An 18,409-nucleotide genomic window follows, 5' to 3' on the forward strand; every position below is an offset into this window, starting at 1 on the left:
GGCCATGAAATGACAATGTTAAACAATTCAAACGAGAAAACTAACGGCCTTATTTATGTACAAAAAATGAACGAAAACCAAATATATAACACATAAACAAACGACAACCACTGAATTCCAGGCTCCAGATTTGCGATAGGCACATATATACAGAATATGGCGGGGTTAAACATGTAAACGGGATCCCAACCCTTCCCTTACCTGGAACAGTGGTATAAAAGTACAAAATAATAACGAATTATGTAAAAAAAAGAGGCTTAAATCATCAGATGGACAAAAAAACAAGTTGACGTGGCCGGGTACTTGTACATCCCAACAACAAAAAGACACTAGGTTAAGATCTGAGAGTACTCACAGTTAACGGTGCGGGATTTTGAAATACGCAGTTGCGTTCGGATGGTCTAATGTATGCAAAATATCGGATGCGTCGAGTAGTGTCAATGCAATGCTGTCAGCATGTTTACTATTCTTCATGGCATTGTATAGATACGTGACCTTTGCATGGTAAAGCAAACGGTATATTCTTTTATAACTTGCCCTCATTTTCAAATTGCAGTACAAATGGTTTGTCCTTCATAAACAAAGAAACACACTAAGAGGAGTTTACCGTTAAAATTGTGTGTGTTATCGTCCAGTGTATACATTTAATTTTTCCATTAAACAACCAACAATTAATATATCAGGTAGCTAGTTAACGTAAGACATCAATCTTGGTATTCACTGTTTTAGACAATGTGAAAGAATAGCATACATGTATGTTTGGATTTTAGCAATTTAATTGGATAACTTTTGTTGGTCCTTCCATTCCAACACTCCATGTATCTTACATTTACTGTGCATGATAATGGAACATAGACAGGAAGTCGGCCAAAGTTTAACTAGAATACTGTATTGTGAATAATCATAATGTACTAGCTGGGTTTTTTTTTTATTATTTTCAATGGAATGGGTCGATTTTGATTTTTTATGTTTTTTTCAATTTTCAATTGGTTTAAAGAATCATTGAACATAAGTGTAATTAAATCTTTTTGGCGCTTTGGTTATCAATACAACACTATTCTATTCTATTGTAAAGGTTAGTGAAATCCTTTACATTTGTACACACGACGTATTTTGGGCTACTCCACGTGGGCTATGCACAGAATCTTCACCTTTCCCCGTTTTTGCGTTTTCTATAAGGCAATTTGTATTGATATACATTTGATTAACATTACTTGTTCTTTTATATTTATTCTATATTTTTTCAAGGTATCTTGGAATGATTATACAGTATTGTCTTAACTGTTTGGCCACGGAACTTAATAAGATGCACAAACTGATTCATGTGCACTCCAAGATGAATACACGAACATTGCAGATTAAAAAGCTGAGATGCATCCTTATAGGCTAAAAATACATTTGAAGATAAGATTGGTGTTGTATCAATTTATCTATTCATTTGCTGCTGTCTATCTGTATCTATATATCAATTACATTATTAATGGTTGTCGTATGTATCTATAAATATCATCACTAACAACAGCATATGTATATAGACTAATTGGTTTGTTCAGCTATGGATTTATAACATCCTGTATGACGGCTTATGAAATAATCTGAGATGAACTCTGGCAAATATGGACAGAAGATAGCATAAAGCTGTAAAATAAAAGCAAAAACATTACTAAATTGTAACAGCTGTTATTTCAAATACAAAAGACATATCATTTAAGTATAGCACTCACCAAACATAATAAACCATAAACGAAAATTGTAATTAATCTATCAGGTTTTATTGAAATGCATATTTGGTTTTATTTTCTATGAACCTAAAATATTATGATAAAAGAGAAGAGGGTTGGGTTTTTTTCTTATTTTTTTTTATTTTTTTGTGTTTGTATTTATATTTAGTTCAAACTACTACATTATTTTTTTATCATTTCGATAATCTAATACATAATCTTTTATTATCATCAGAGGTAATCGTAACAACGTGAAATCATTATACTACTATTGCAACAAAATATTTTCGCGAGTTCGTTATATGTTCTGTCAAAAAGATATCTATACAGCTAAAACTCAGTAGATAGATAGAAAATATTATATAGTTTTTCAATATCAAATCCGTATCAACTGAAGACATAAAACGGTGTGTGATATATACAGAAAAAGTTATATCAGTTCTCAATCAATAATAATAATTATTCTCAATCAAGCAATTTTAGATGGCATGACGAAGTACTACATATATGGGGTTTGATAAAGCCTTTGCAACCGGTATTGATACCAATTACGTTACGACATACAGATTAGGGGTGTGATTTGTACTTGTTTGACTTTATAACTATTTTGATCTATTAACACCACTGGGTCGATGCCACTGCTAGCGGACGTTTTGTCCCCGAAGGTATCACCAGTCCAATAGTCAGCACTTGGGTGTTGACATGATTATCAATTATATCATAATGTATGGTCATTTTTATAAATTTCCTGTTTAGAAAGCTTTAAATTTTTCGAAAAACTAAGAATTTTCTTATCCCAGGCATAAATTACTTAAACCATATTTAACAAAAGTTTTTTTGAATTTTGGGTCATCAATGCTCTTTAACTTTGTGCTTGTATGGCTTTATAATTATTTTGATCCGAGCGACACTGATGAGTAGTATGTAGACGAAACGCTCGTCTGGTGTATTAAATTAAAATCCTGGTACCTTTGATAAGCAATATCTGTCAATATCTGCACGGATGTTTGATACAGTACAATTTATCGCATTTACTATTCTAGGTCATTCAACTCTTGTCATTTTAGTATCAAAAACATATCGATCGGAGGGAACTTGAAAAGAAATGAAATTAAACAGCATGCTGAGCCTTACAATTTGGTAAATAATTTGGTGCTTTTTAAAGGTGTATATTGTATGAAAATAATTTTTCTTGCAAAATAAATACCAACAAGAATGTGTCCCTAGTACACGGATGCCCCATCCGCACTATCATTTTCTATGTTCAATGGACCGTGGAATAGGGGAAAATCTCAAATTTGGCATTACAATTAGAAAGAATATATCATAGGGAACATATGTGAAGTTTCAAGTTGATTGGACTTCACCTTCATCAAATACCAAAAAAAAAAACTTTAACCTGAAGCGGGACAGACGAACGTACGAACAGACATCCGAACGGACGGACGAACAGACGCACAGACCAGAAAACATAATGCCCATAAAGGAGGCATAAAAACCAACTTGTAAAATTATCAACTTACAGTATAAATGTCACACAAGCCAGTTCCACCAGCAACAAGATACCGTGGTTTAGGTCGAATATTGACTAAGGCATCAACCATGGCATCCATTATAGGAACGACATTTTTCTCCGCATTGGCGTCAGTATATTCTGAGTTGAGCCCTAAAAAATCTGGTACATCAAATACGGGTACTTTTCACCATAGGTTTCTTTCATTTCCGGTGTAGATGCATTCCACATGTCATCGACATGTTTTTTCAACCGTTTACACTATGATAAAAATAAAATCCATGTAACTATGTTAATGTTCATTATGTTATTACATAAAATATATAAATAGTATGTATTTCAGCTTGGCTTACTAACTTTTATCATCGATTCCCATCTTTGAATGGAAAATGATACAAGATTGAATTGGTTAATAATTAATCTTGTCAGAGTTTAATTACGGATTTTGTTTGTGGGACGTGCTGCTTAATCTTGAAATTTAGAATTCGGAGTGGTGTTTTTTTATTGCTATTTGGTCATGGCATTGTCGCCTGTTCTTTTGTTGCTCTCCGTGATTCTGCTCTCTATTTCCGACTAGCAGCTAGAAATTGCATGTTATAACAATTTGTTTAATAGGTTTTTCCACTTTTCTGTTGAAAGACCAATTGTATTTGCTCTGATTAGTAGGTCTTTTCACTTTTCTATGGAAAGACTTACTGTACTTGTTCTGTTCTGATTATATTTTTTTTTCTTCCGCCAAATTTTGCTTTTGCAATAATGTTTTGTTTCGCAACATGTCACTTAAATATTTCTTATATTGTATCGTATAGTGTATACGCTTAAACGTTTACCCAGCTAAAACTTGTGTGTGCATCTCTTTGGTAACAATAAAAGATATCGGCAAAATTATGTCTCTGAATTGATCGTTACATTATCAGGATTTTTTTTTTCATAAACTTTGTTACCCTAGAATCCTTTTTTATCTTAGGCCCCTGTGTCCTAACTTAGAAAATGAGGTCAAGGTCTTGTTCTAACTTTTGACATTTTCTAGTTTCTGTATTTTCTTTTTAAAGATATATATAAAAGAGCAAATGTTGTTCTTGAGATAAATTTTTGTTTCGCAATATGTCGCTTTGATATTTCTTATAATGGATTCATTTTAAAATTTAATCTGGCAAAGCCGATTTTTTTTTGTCAGAGTTATCTCCCCATTCACTGTTTATCTTGTGTGTGCATCTTCTTCGTCCCAAAAAAAGATATCAATAAAATTCTCTCCGGAATTGTTCGTTAACATGTTAAAACCTCGGGAATGTTTAGTGAATTTGGATCGAAACCATCAAGTGAATTCTTCCTTATTGCGTAACTAAAATCCCGTTCCCTTCCACGAATGTGACCTACCGAATTAGATTATTTACTGGTTTGTAATAAAATGAGCAACACGACGGGCGACGCATGTATAGCAGGATCTATTTACCAATCTGGAGCATCTGAGTTCACCCCCAGTTTTTGGTGGGGTTCGTGTTGCTAAGTCTTTATTTTTCTATGTTGTGCCTTGTGTACTTCTTTATCTGTTTGTCTTTTTTTTCGCCATGGCGTTATCAGTTTATTTTCGATCTATGAGCTGGAATGCCCCTCTGGTATCTTTCACCCGTCTTTTATAGGAGTTACCAAATAAATTTGTCGGTATGTTTGTAACTCATGAGCTCAAATAAATATAACCCTCTAGAATCTTTTTTATTTGTAGCCCATGGGTCCCAACTTTCAAAATTAGGTCAAGGTCAAAGGTTTTTAATTTTCTTTCGAATCTGTTTGTTCATTTATTTTGATGAAACATAGATGACTATTGCATAAGGAAATAGTTTCAATATTGTATGTTAAGACGTCATGGTACCAAAAAAGAGGGTACATGCATAATACCGTCATTTGACGCTTCGGATATGATTTTCTTATTACTTACAAAGTATTTTTGTTAGTCTTAATGCATTTGTTTTTATAAAAAAATTACAGGAATTATAAGTTATAAAGGATAATTTTACAGAAATTAATTATGAATGTCTAAATAAAGGCAACAGTAGTATACCGCTATTCGAAATTCATAAATCGATTAAGACAAAAAACAAATCTGGGTGAAAAACTAAAACTGAGGGAAACACATCAAATATAAGAGGAGAACTACGACACACCAGAAACACAACACTAAAATGTAACACACACAGAAACGAACTATATTATAACAATGGTCATTTTCCTAACTTGCTACAGGACATTTTAAGAACATAATGGTGGGTTGAACATGGTTTTGTGGCTTGTAAAACCTTTAGTTTTCTGGTGAACGCACTCACAATTTGGTGAGTAAATTTGACTGCACTTACAAGCTTTCAAACTTCTTCGTCTGGTCTCTGAAGGATAAACTCTTTGGCAAACCGACCAATCATTTGACATCTAAATAAAGTCCATCGGACTGTTTTTGAATTAATAAGTCCATTAAAACCCAAGTTATTCATACATTTAATGACACGATATAAGAACCCCTTGTCTTACCACTTCATCTGATGCAAATCCAGTAGCGTGTGAAAATGCTCCAGGCTCTATAATAGATACGCCGACGCCAAACTTTGCCATTTCTAATCGTAAGGAATCCGTCAAGGTCTCTACTCCATGTTTAGTAATATTGTAGTTGGAAAGACCTGGCCATGAAAACCTGCCAGCTACACTGGATACATTCACAATTCTGCCTGAAAGATATAAATAGAAGAAACTGGAGTATATCACTGTTCAATAGTAATAAATCGATTATTAAGCCAGGAGAAATCCGGTCACAAATCAAAGCCAATGATACGCATCAACACAGACAACTGAACTGAAACAAAAACAAACGGAAACATACATAGAAACGGACTTTTTGATAAATATGCATGACTTGTTATAGGCAGTTTCATGGATCAAAAGGTGGTTGAACTTGATTTTTATTGCTAGCCGATCCTCCTGCTTATAAGGCAATGTTAACAATACCGCTCAAATGGCAACATTACGTGACAGAAGAACAGTACATACAAACTCAAGAAAAATCAGCACAGAGAAATACATGAATAAAATAATATTGTAGAACATTACAAAATGTAACCGCATAATTCAACAGACAACCCTAATAACTTTGCGACAGCACACCAGGACACAGCAAACGAAGTGTAAACTACACATAACGTGAATGGATCAAATGACGTATGTTTGTGACATTTACATCATCACTGGTAAATTTTAAAAAATAAGATAGATGTGCAAAAATATAAAATTGGGATTGATTTTTTTGTGGAATTAACGGACTGTCATTTCAAAAGTACATTGATTTTTTCCATGATGAATACTTCATCGTGACTTTGAGAGTAATATATACTTTATATGTGTTTAAGTGCTTTGCATGTACTGACTTGTGTCATGAATTGATAACAATTATCCTCTGTTTTACTATCATTTTGTATTCAATACATCCATTCAGTAGGATCTGAATAATGGTTTGACCAGGATATGAGGTGGATAACATCTGTTGAAAACATGTAAATAACTCTACGGTACAATATTTAGCTTTACTTAACATGTTTAAAGGTCTCCTTCAACTTTGCTAAAAGTCTTTAGTACTCTTTATATGCATCACATACAGCGTCACAGCTTGTCAATAACAAGTTATATTTAATTTCTGCGGTCTGAACGGAAATTATATCACATTTTTTTCTTTACCCCGAATAGAAAAACCGATTAATAATCAAATGTCTATGAATGCAATCAGTAATTTATTACCCTAGATATATCTTACTTAGTTTAAAATTTTGAGCTATTGGAGCTCAGGTACCTAACCAATCTCCACAGATTTCGGGCGTAAAATGGTGATAAAAAGTTAAACGTTCATCCTCTATACATCTTCAAAACAGCTGTTTCCAATCCCAACGCTTTTAGCATAACTAGAAAATATAATTTTTTTGCTCTATTTCACGAAGACATATTTCTTCTTTTTAGCCAAAATATCAATGATTATCATTCACAATTTCTTTTTTCTATTTCCGTTTTTTTTTTAAACAACATCAACTATTTTATATATATATAAGCCCCGAGTTCATGAAAAGGGAATCTACCTTTAGATTTTCGAATCATTGGTAGAAAAGCTTTGACGATTGCGATTTGACCGTTCAGATTAACTTCCTGACATTTTCTATAATGGTCTAGTAAACAGAACTCGATGTCTCCGGGTATACCAAATCCTGCATTGTTTATAACTCCCCATAAACCTGTAAAATATAGATCGTTTCAATTCATAATGATATGATCACATGTGTCAATCAACTACATTAATGGTTACATTTTCATAAAAAAAAAAAGTAAATTATCGGTGAACTTTGTGTTATCTTTTTTCCTGGATATTAGATTCCAAAGAAAATATTTGAAATACTAATTTAAAATAACAATATCGCGAATCACTTTTAGACGCTCTTTCTGATACTTTTTGCGTATTTTATTTTATGATCAACTTGAACTTACCATGTTTAATATGACGGGTTTCACTGTTGGGAACGGTTCAGATGCTGACCGTGTAGGATTTTGACCGCCATGTTTAAGCAAATTTTGTTGAAATACGCTTTTAAAATGTTTATGCTTAGCTTGCCAAATCTTAAGTCATAGACGTACCTAATGAATAATCGAGATATACGAACATACTGATAGCATGACGTGTTTACTACTTGTACTTCTTAAAAGGTTCGAGGAACACTTGGGTAACAATTTTGAGGATCAGAACTTGAACCATCATCTAATGTCTTTCCAATGACCCTCCTTTTTTGAAACATAAAAATACCAAGAGACATAAGACTTACTATTTCTTAACACATATTGTTCCTCGATTGTTATTGAGGTAAAGTATACACACTAGTTTAGTTATGGCACATAGTTATCTGCAAGTTATATGTTTGACACCATGTCAGTGCTTTACTACGGAAGCCTTATAACAAATCATCAATTGTGTTGTTTTTTTTTAATTTGGTGCTTACGACATAGTTTTGAATTGATAATTTCTGTGTAATGCATTCAATGTCTCATCTGCGTATATCTCACAATTCTGAGTTTCATAAAATAATTAATAGTTTAACCTTCGCCTATTTTCTGTACATGATCAACTGCATCCTGTATTTCCACTGACTGTGTGACATCTAACTGTATTAAATGCAGATTGGGTAACTTTCTATCCTTTAATTTGTTTGCTCCTTTGCCATTTATATCTAATACACCAGCAAACACTATAAAACCATCTTTAGCTAATCGAATAGCGATGAAGTGTCCAAAACCTATAAATATAGAAAAAATAAATGGATATGTCAACGTTATTTTATCAATGTTATCTTATATCGAATGAAAATTTAAAAAAAAAATAAGCAAATGTATACGTTTATATGGATACATCGATGTGTTTGAAACAGAAACGTAATCGACACAATCATATTACTGCTTAACACATTGTTGTGAAAGAGGGACGAAAGATACCAGAGGGCCAGTCAAACTCATAAATCGAAAATAAACTGACAACGCCATGGCTAAAAACGAAAAAGACAAACAGACAACCAATAGTACACATGACACAACATAGAAAACTAAAGAATAAGCAACACGAACCCCACCAAAACCTAGGGGTGATCTCAGGTGCTCCGGAAGGGTAAGCAGATCATGCTCCAAATTTAGCACCCGTCGTGTTGCTTATGTGATAACAAATCCGGTAAATAGTATAATTCGGTAGGTCACATTCATGAAAGGGAAGGGGATTGTTGTTACGACCGATATCATTTGTGAATCGGTTATTCCATAACGGTCCACCAACTCGTGATGGCGTCCGTAAATTTTACGAAGAGATGATTTCAACTTCACCATTTGGAACTCTTGGTTTAATAGCTTCCTTGTGAGCAGCAACCCTCTATCAAAAAAATTATGATAAGAAATGCAAGCACGGGAATATCGTATCAATTTGGAGATATATACCCCGTATGCAGGTACTGCATGAATGTTGCTACTTAGAAATGGAAAGTTCACAATTGGAAAGCTGAAATCATCTCTTTTGTCGTAAAGTTTTGTTTTTAACCGACCTTCATTGTCAATTTCTAGATGTAAGTCAAGATATGAGGCCGACTTAACTTTATCTGTATCCTTTATCTCTAGTTCGATGGGATAGATGCGTTCAACATAGTCACCAAATTTTTAATTATTTAGTGAAAGAACATCATCTATATAGCGGAAAGTAGAGTTAAAGGATATTGCAAACTTTTTATCTTTCTTCCTAAGAAGTTCCTGTGTGAAGTCAGCCTCGTAATAATAAAGAAACAAGTCGGAAAGAAGAGGGGCACAATTTGTTCCCATTGGAATGCCGACAGTCTGTTGAAAAACACGTCCTTCGAACGTAACAAATATGTTGTCAATCAAGAAATCAAGCATCTTGATAATGTCATTTTCAGAGAATTTTTTATTTCAATCAGAGTGATCCTTTACAAAGTAGGATTTATCCCTCCCTAAGACAAGATACTTGTATCTTCGTTTGCCATTCTTTTTTATGAAATAAATCAATATCAACTCTTTCAATTTGTCTTTTAGTTTGGAATGTGAAATACTTGTGTAAAGTGTTGAAAAGTCAAATGTTTTAATACTTTTACAAGATGAAAGACAGTTAGATTCTATGTACTCTCTTTCATCTTGTAGTAGTATTGAAACATTTAAGTGAATCCATCAAAAATTTTAAGTTGTATTTCCAATTGATGGATTTAGGCTCACGATATTTCAAACCTTTTGAAGGGAAGTGTTATTAACAATGTTGAGATCACCGGTAATAACGTGGCCAGCCGGATTATATGCGAATTGGGAAGTAGCACAAGTGCAATCAGGAGGTTTAGACTTGAAGTCGTCAATATTGAGATTATTGCAAATAAAATTGAGAATGGAAATGGGGAATGTGTCAAAGAGACAACAACCCGACCAAATAAAAAACAACAGCAGAGTGTCACCAACAGGTCTTCAATGTAGCGAGAAATTCCCGCACCCGGAGGCGTCCCTCAGCTGGCCCCTAAACAAATATATACTAGTCCAGTGATAATGAACGCCATACTAATTTCCAAATTGTACACAAGAAACTAAAATTAAAATAATACAAGACTAACAAAGGCCAGAGGCTCCTGACTTGGGACAGGCGCAAAAATGCGGCGGGGTTAAACATGTTTGTGAGATCTCAACCCTCCCCCTATACCTCTAGCCAATGTAGAAAAGTAAACGCATAACAATACGCACATTAAAATTCAGTTCAAGAGAAGTCCGAGTCTGATGTCAGAAGATGTAACCAAAGAAAATAAACAAAATGACAATAATACATAAATAACAACAGACTACTAGCAGTTAACTGACATGCCAGCTCCAGACTTCAATTAAACTGACTGAAAGATTATGATTTCATCATATGAACATCAGGCACAATCCTTCCCGTTAGGGGTTTAGTATCATACCATCATAACATATATGAGAAGAACATAACCCGTGTCATGCCAAGAACTGTTTTTAGAATAAATGTGTTTAGTTCCGATGCAAAGACCTTATCAGTGACTCAATATTAACGCCAAAATATGCAATCTTTAATGACTTGACAACAGTATCGTAATTATATCCCTTCTTAATAAGTCTATTCAGAGGTTTTGTAAGTTTCTGAGGTGAATACTGACACCTTTGTGCTTTATAAAGAATATTTCCCTAAAAAAATGGATGTGAAATACCTGAACGTATTAGAAGTCTGCATGTTGAGCTATATTTACGAATGATGTCTTTATACCGATGATAAAATTTAGTAAATGTTTTGACTAGTTTGTGATATCGAAAACCCTGGTGTAATAATTTTTCAGAAATACATAAATTTCTCTCGTTAAAATCTAAAACATTGTTTCATACACGAGCGAATCGTACAAGTTGAGATATATAAACACCGTAAGATGGTGACAAGGGAACGTCACCATCTAAAAACGGATAATTAACGATAGGAAATGAAAAATCATCCCTTTTATCATAAATTTTAGTATTCAGCTTTCCATTAGTGATATAGATATCAAGATCGAGAAAAGGGCAGTGGTCATTGTTAGTATTAGCTTTATTTAAAGTAAGTTCAACAGGATAAATTTCATTAATATACATACTGAAGTCGTCATTATTGAGAGCCAAAATATCATCCAAATATCTAAAAGTATTATTAAATTTGTTTATCAGATGTTGTTTCGATGGGTCTTTGCTTATTTTTGTCATAAATTGTAACTCATAACAATACAAAAACAGGTCCGCAATAAGTGGTGCACAGTTAGTCCCCATTGGAATTCCGATAATCTGACGATATACGGAATCCCCAAAGCGAACAAAAATGTTATCTAGTAAAAATTCAAGGGCATATATAGTATCAAAGCATGTCCAATTAACATAGTTTTTTTTGTTTATTGCTACTAAAAAATGACCTAAAAGAGTTTGAACATATATATTCACATTCTGATTTTTTGAATGCCCATTTAATTGTTTGTAGTTGAAAATTTTAGTTGCAATAGGTTTAGTATATGTATAAGAAATGATTGGTACAGACTGATCTTTGAAATAAGGAGGTATTTTCGATTGAACTAATTTATGATGAAGAATATTGCCTAAGTTGACGCCATCGAGACCTTTGTTGGCAAAGGAAAAATTAAGGAAAGATCTTTTCCCTTTTTCATCTTTTCCAATGCGGACTGGCTTAAAAAGTCTGTGACTTGCAATATCCGAAATTGTAGCTGTAGGTTTGTATTGGTTTGAATTAGGATTAGTAACAGTGGTTTCCAAACATAAATTGAAAAGAGAATGAAGTTTAGAAAGGGGTAATGAATAAAGTTTCGTGAGAATGTGATGAATATCTAACGGCTTTTGTATAGTAGAGTTGAAAATGAAAACATTCTATACCGGTTTTTTTTATTTCAGTGATTTGACTATCATGTGGTACCTATAAGAAACCATTTTGTTACTTCTAATTGTCTAATATCTTTAGGAATAGCCCTCCAAAAAAAAATATTGGACAGCTGGAGGTAGAATTATTGATTCTTAAAAGTATATTTTAACGTTTTGTGTTGTTTACTTTAGCATCAATTTGGTTGATAATGCTCATTGTAAGTTTTTTCTTTCGTTTCTTTTATGTATTTCTTTTTTCCCCGTTTTTGAATATCATAATTGACCTGTGGTGTTGATGATATTCTACATTGCATGATTTTCAGCTACAATTAAAATAAAAAAAAATAAAGTAATGTTTCTAACGTTTAAAAGAGCACGTCTCAATACAAGAACCACAAGTAAAATAATTGTATTATTATTATCTTATCAAGAGATGATCGCTCATCGGAAGTAAAGTTTTACCAAGTGTTGATGTGCATGCCACATATTGTTCTTTGGAAGAAATAGCTAATTGAGAATTTGATTAACAACGTTAACCTGGCCCTGTGTACAAGGTGCCAAATCGAGAAGAACTTGCTTTGTGAACTAGGAAACTACATTTGTACAATAGTTTGTGGGTTTTTTTAATTTTCAAGTGTTTAGGGTTAGTTTCATAAAGCTTTCTTAGGACTAAGACATGTCTTAGTATGGTTTTGCGACATATATTGGTCCTATGTGGGTTTCACAAAGTGGTATTAAATTATGACATCTATTAAGATTGGTCATAAAGTTAGGAATGTACGAGAGGTGTCTTATGGTGGTCTTGGTATAGCCATAAATTTATTTATATAAATTACACTCATATTTATATCAATTTTTTAAATCATACGCCAGACGCGTGTTTCGTCTACATTTGACACATCAGTGACGCTCAGATCAAAATAGTTTTAAAGTTAAACAAGTACAAAGTTGAAGAGCATTGATGACCCTACGATTATCTATGTCTGGGATACGAAAATCAGTAGTTTTTCCGAAAAAAATTATATCGTTCACGTCGTATTAATATTGTGTTACAAGTATATACCTTTGTGTTTACATCGTTCACATAGTATACATATAGCAATGTTAACAATATATAGTCAATATCAATAACATTTCATAAAACACGCTGCTTTTATTGTTATTAGTAATATTAAATCATTAGGCATTACATCAACTTAATAAATTGAGCTTATCGTCTGCTAAAATAGAGTTAATTTTTCTTTAAATTTTAAGGACTTGAGCGTCTTTCTTTTTCCCATATAATTTCATAAGCGGTTTTCCTGCTTGTTTTGGAAATAAAATTTAATGCTTTTCGTGATTTGTAGATTGCCTGATTTGAACTGAAGGAACACAAAAACTCACCCTATCCCACCCTTGAGAATATTTCTTCTGCTGTTTGTTGTATATTTTCAGATATTGTCAAAAGAAGCGTCGTGGATTGGACACAATGTGAACTGAATACATAGTTTTACTGAATGGCTGAATTTATCACAGTTGGCGTCTGGTAGCCAAAACGCCATTTGGCGAAAACATATGATAGTCCTTCAATGTTTTTATCTTAGACATTAATGAGACATTGTCGAAGAATGTAAATTCAAAGGCCGGTTGATATATACTAGTAGTTGAACTGTCCTAATAAATTCATGACAAAACATTTCCAAAAAAATCAAACATACAATTGTTGTTTTTTATTATGCATATTAATTAGTTTGTCTTACAATTTGTCTATTACGAAGGTAGTCTGGAATCGTTGAAAATATAACGAGTGATTTCAATGAATTTGGGTTATCTTTTATCAGGTATATCAAATTCCTAAATTTACATCTGTTGGTTTCTTCGAATATATAATAATATAGTGTGTAAGGTTCCACTAAAGTCAAAATATAGGACACTTCATCAACATCTAAACTTTGCTTGTATTTTTCAACCTATAATGAATAAAGTCCTAAACTATATAAAGATATCTTCATTTAAACATACTTAACATAACTAAACACATTTATTTAAAAACCAGTTGTAAAAACCAGTTGTTGGCATGACACGGGTTATGTTCTTATCATATATGTCATGATAGTATGATACTAAACCCCTAACGGGAAGGATTGTGCCTGATATTCTTATGATGAAGACATAATCTTTCAATCAGTTTAATTGAAGTCTGGAGCTGCCATGTCAGTTAACTGCTAGTAGTCTGTTGTTATTTATGTATTATTGTCATTTTGTTTATTTTCTTTGGTTCCATCTTCTGACATCAGACTCGGTCTTCCCTTGAACTGAATTTTAATGTGCGTATTAATATTGTTATGCGTTTACTTTTCTGCATTGGCTAGAGGTATAGGGGAGGGTTGAGATCTCATAAACATGTTTAACCCCGCCGCATTTTTGCGCCTGTCCCAAGTCAGGAGCCTCTGGCCTTTGTTAGTCTTGTATTATTTTTAATTTTAGTTTCGTGTGGTCAATTTGGAGTTTAGTATGGCGTTCATTATCACTGAACTAGTATATATATTTGTTTAGGGGCCAGCTGAAGGACGCCTCTAGGTGCGGCAATTTCTCGCTGCATTGAAGACCAGTTGGTGACCTTCTGCTGTTGTCTGCTCTATGGTCGGATTGTTGTCTCTTTGACACATTCCACATTTCCATTCTCAATTTTATATACACACTGTGTCAATTGTAAATAATCTTGCAATTGTTATGTTGTGGCCAAACCAGTTCTTTGGGTGAACACTAAATTTTCAAATAAAATCTGGAAGCCTGCTAGACGGCTTAATTTGTTTAAAATTGGTATGAACGAATACAGTTACATGTAATGCAGTACAAGCTAATGTTGATTTTTAGAAAATGTATTGATTTACGAGTTTAAGTTAATTTCACGTATCTAAATGAACGAATATCAAAGGTACAATACAGAAATTGGACCAATATGCCAGTGAAACATATTTATGTTACAAAACAACATTAGCTTGTACTCCATTACATGTAACAGTATTCGTCCATACCAATTTTAATCAAGTTAAGGTAGATTCATGGTATACCGACATCTTGGATTGTACAATTGCAGTTCAAAATCAGTTTAATTATGTGCCCAAATCTTACATTAAAGACAAATTTGCAATTTAGTGGTTAGACTGTTTATTTAAATAAAGAAAACTCTGTGATTTATTGTATTATACCAAATATTTGAACAAATATCTGTCTCAAAAAGTCTATACTTATGATCTACCTTAAGTCGTCTCGTAGGCCTCCAGATTTTTTGCAAAATTTAGTGTTCACCCCAAGAACCGGTTTGACCACAACATAACAATTTCAAGTTTATTTACAATGTTAAGCATGTTTAAATAAAGATAACTTCCCATAATTTAAGACTTTATTCATTATAGGTTGAAAAATACAGGCAAAGTTTAGATGTGTATGAAAGACGGACGAAAGATACCAGAGGGAGAGTCAAACTCATATATAGAAAATAAACTGACAGCGCCATGGCTAAAAATAAATAAAAAAAACAGACAGACAGACAGACAGACAAATAATAGTACAGAAGACACAACATAGAAAACTAAAGACTAAGCAACACGAACCCCACCAAAAACTGGGGGTGATCTCATGTGCTCCGGAAGGGTAAGCAGATCCTCCTCCGTCGTGTTGCTTGTGTTATTACAAATCCGGTAAATAGTCTAAATCTAATAATGAAGTGTACTATATTTTGACTTTATTGGAACCTTAAAATAGTCTAGCGGCATTCAGAATAAGCTGTTGACAAAATATTCGCGACGTTAATAATGTTAACGATGTGAAAAATTTCAGACGATGTAAACGGTGTTGAGCTATCAAATTAACATTGTAAATATCGCGATGTCGATAATATTGATTAAACATAATGCAGTGGACATTATTGCACTTTTGATCCTTTTAACCTTTTAACTATATTTAATCTATATACCACAGTTATTATATCAATTATAGACATACCCGTATCGCATCCAGTAATGAGAACCGCTTTTTTATCCACAGGCAAAAGTTCCTTAAACTTTGATTCAATATAACTGTTCGTTATTTTCAATACTAACAAAGAAATAACGTACAAATAATAGTCAATGCAAATGTTGATGGTTAAAAAAGATAAGAAAATGAAAATGAACATTCGATAATATAATGTTGTATTCATCTTAACATCCGATTTTGTTTGTCTATCTCAAAATTATACCTATCTCTGCATGTATAAAACAATGTCAGTGCCCTTTATGCACTGTCTTTATCAAAATGTAGTTAAGTTAGTTATGCTAGTGTACGTGAGTCTTACGTAATTTATCAACTTTATATAGTAATTGTTGTTTGTTTAATGGAAAATATCAAATGCATATTCAGGACAAGAATACACTATATTTAAATGGCAGACTCGTCGCAGTAGGATGCTTATGATGAAGGACAAACAATTTGGACTGCCATTTGAAAATGAGGGCAAGTTGGATAGACACACACCTCTTTGACATTAAAAGTTGTTACAAAGAAGTTATTAACAGCTGACAACATGGCATTGACACTACTTGAATCATCGGACTTTAAGCATTACATTTGTCTGACCGGACACGACTCGTTTTTAAAATTCCGCACGTTAAACGGCCCTCTTCAACAAATGAACTTGAAACTTTTATGAAAGACATGAAGATTTAGCAGATAAGAGTTTGTATCTCACAGTTATTAATCTCTCTTTGTGAGAGAATGCGACATGCTTTTTCGTTAATAAAGTAAAAACTCCAGCATACTTCGAGCTAATTTTGATATGTTACAGACAAAAAAAGTTTTATACTCACCGTCAGAAGTTTGTTTACTGTTGCCATACAAGTGCGTCGGAGGCATGATAATCATTAATAATGTGTTATTTTACCAAATATATCAGCAAAATTAGAAGATATTTATTTTCATGAAGGCTTTGTCCTAAATACTGAATATTAAGCGGTATTATGTACAGCAGGTGTTCATGCTTACTTACATGTGCTTGGGTGCCTGAATTCTATACAGTTTAATTCCGTTTTGTTTTCATTTGGCATCTTATGGAATTTTTGACGTTTAGAGAGCAAAATATACTCACTTACATTTCTGATTTATATTTTTCACAGAATAGAAAAGGTTAAGTTCATAACGCTAAGAGAGAACAATAATTATTGATGATGAATCTTTCAAGAAACCCGTTGTGATAAAGCAGCATTTGTATTTAGAAAACTTTCTACGTTGTCCTCTGCTATGTTGCAACTCGGAGTTACTTAATTCGATATACACAAAATGTCACAAGCGGTTATAAAAATAACCTCCACATTCAAAATGAAAACTTCATTGCCTAGGCTGCATTGATATTTACATAATGATTCTATTTCATGTTATTGAATGTCCTGAATTTTTAATGCTTCTGAAAGACACTTTCTTAATGTTAAGAGACATCACTTCCATAATCATGTTTTTGATTTGTTCATGATGATGATTATATAAACAAAATCAAGCTTACTTAAGTATTTAAGAACGTACGTTTTATGTTCACCACCCTGAATTGCTGTACTTTTTTTTGAAAATGTGGTCATGAGATTTTACCTGTTCTTTTACTGTGTGTTTTTCATTTAATTTTGTCCTGTTTTGTTATGCCCCCGGCGTGGCGGTAGGTCATTAAGTTTTACCCTTGTCCGTCCGTCCTTACTTACGTAGGTCCATAAATTTGTTTCCGTTCTCTAACTTACGTTTGCCTCAACCAAATGTTATGAAACTTACACAATGCTTATTACCACTAAACACGGATAAAGTTTGAAAGTGGTTTACGTCACTTTTACCCGGCTAGAAGTATTATTTTTATTATTTACAGTGCTTATATAGAGCTTATCTAAATAAACATTTACTCTAAGCGCTTTACAATGCATAAAAAAAACAATGATACAAGTACATATATATATATGGATAAACAAAATTTAGAAAAAATAAAAATATCTATGTGTTCATTAATAAAAATAGAGACTGTAAAAAATACAACTTAATATATGAAAATTAAAAATTATTCATCAAAAATAATTTCAAAATATAGATTAGTTTTTAAAATTTTCAAAAGAAAATCAACAGAAGAGCTTCAATTTAAAAATTGGACTAATAGCTCTATGTCTAAAAAAAAAAAAAAAAAACATAAGTAAGTACGAGAAATGTTTGAATACTAGTAGATAAGTTTTAATGTTTTTAG

The 18,409-nt window shown here is 32.7% G+C and overlaps 1 protein-coding gene across 1 annotated transcript; it reads right to left on the reverse strand.

Moving 5' to 3' along the window:
* Window positions 1-1,410: 1,410 nt before the first annotated feature.
* LOC143063829 (D-beta-hydroxybutyrate dehydrogenase, mitochondrial-like) lies at window positions 1,411-16,411 on the reverse strand. The gene is made up of 6 exons (XM_076236216.1): window positions 16,165-16,411; window positions 8,349-8,543; window positions 7,341-7,493; window positions 5,755-5,948; window positions 3,245-3,495; window positions 1,411-1,638 (listed from the first exon to the last, which is right to left on the reverse strand). The coding sequence occupies exons 1-5, from the start codon at window positions 16,358-16,360 to the stop codon at window positions 3,388-3,390; spliced, it is 846 nt and encodes a 281-aa protein (XP_076092331.1). The 5' UTR covers window positions 16,361-16,411; the 3' UTR covers window positions 1,411-1,638; window positions 3,245-3,387.
* Window positions 16,412-18,409: the final 1,998 nt, after the last annotated feature.

Source organism: Mytilus galloprovincialis, chromosome 2 (genome assembly GCF_965363235.1).
Source record: "Mytilus galloprovincialis chromosome 2, xbMytGall1.hap1.1, whole genome shotgun sequence".
Lineage (NCBI taxonomy): Eukaryota > Metazoa > Mollusca > Bivalvia > Mytilida > Mytilidae > Mytilus > Mytilus galloprovincialis.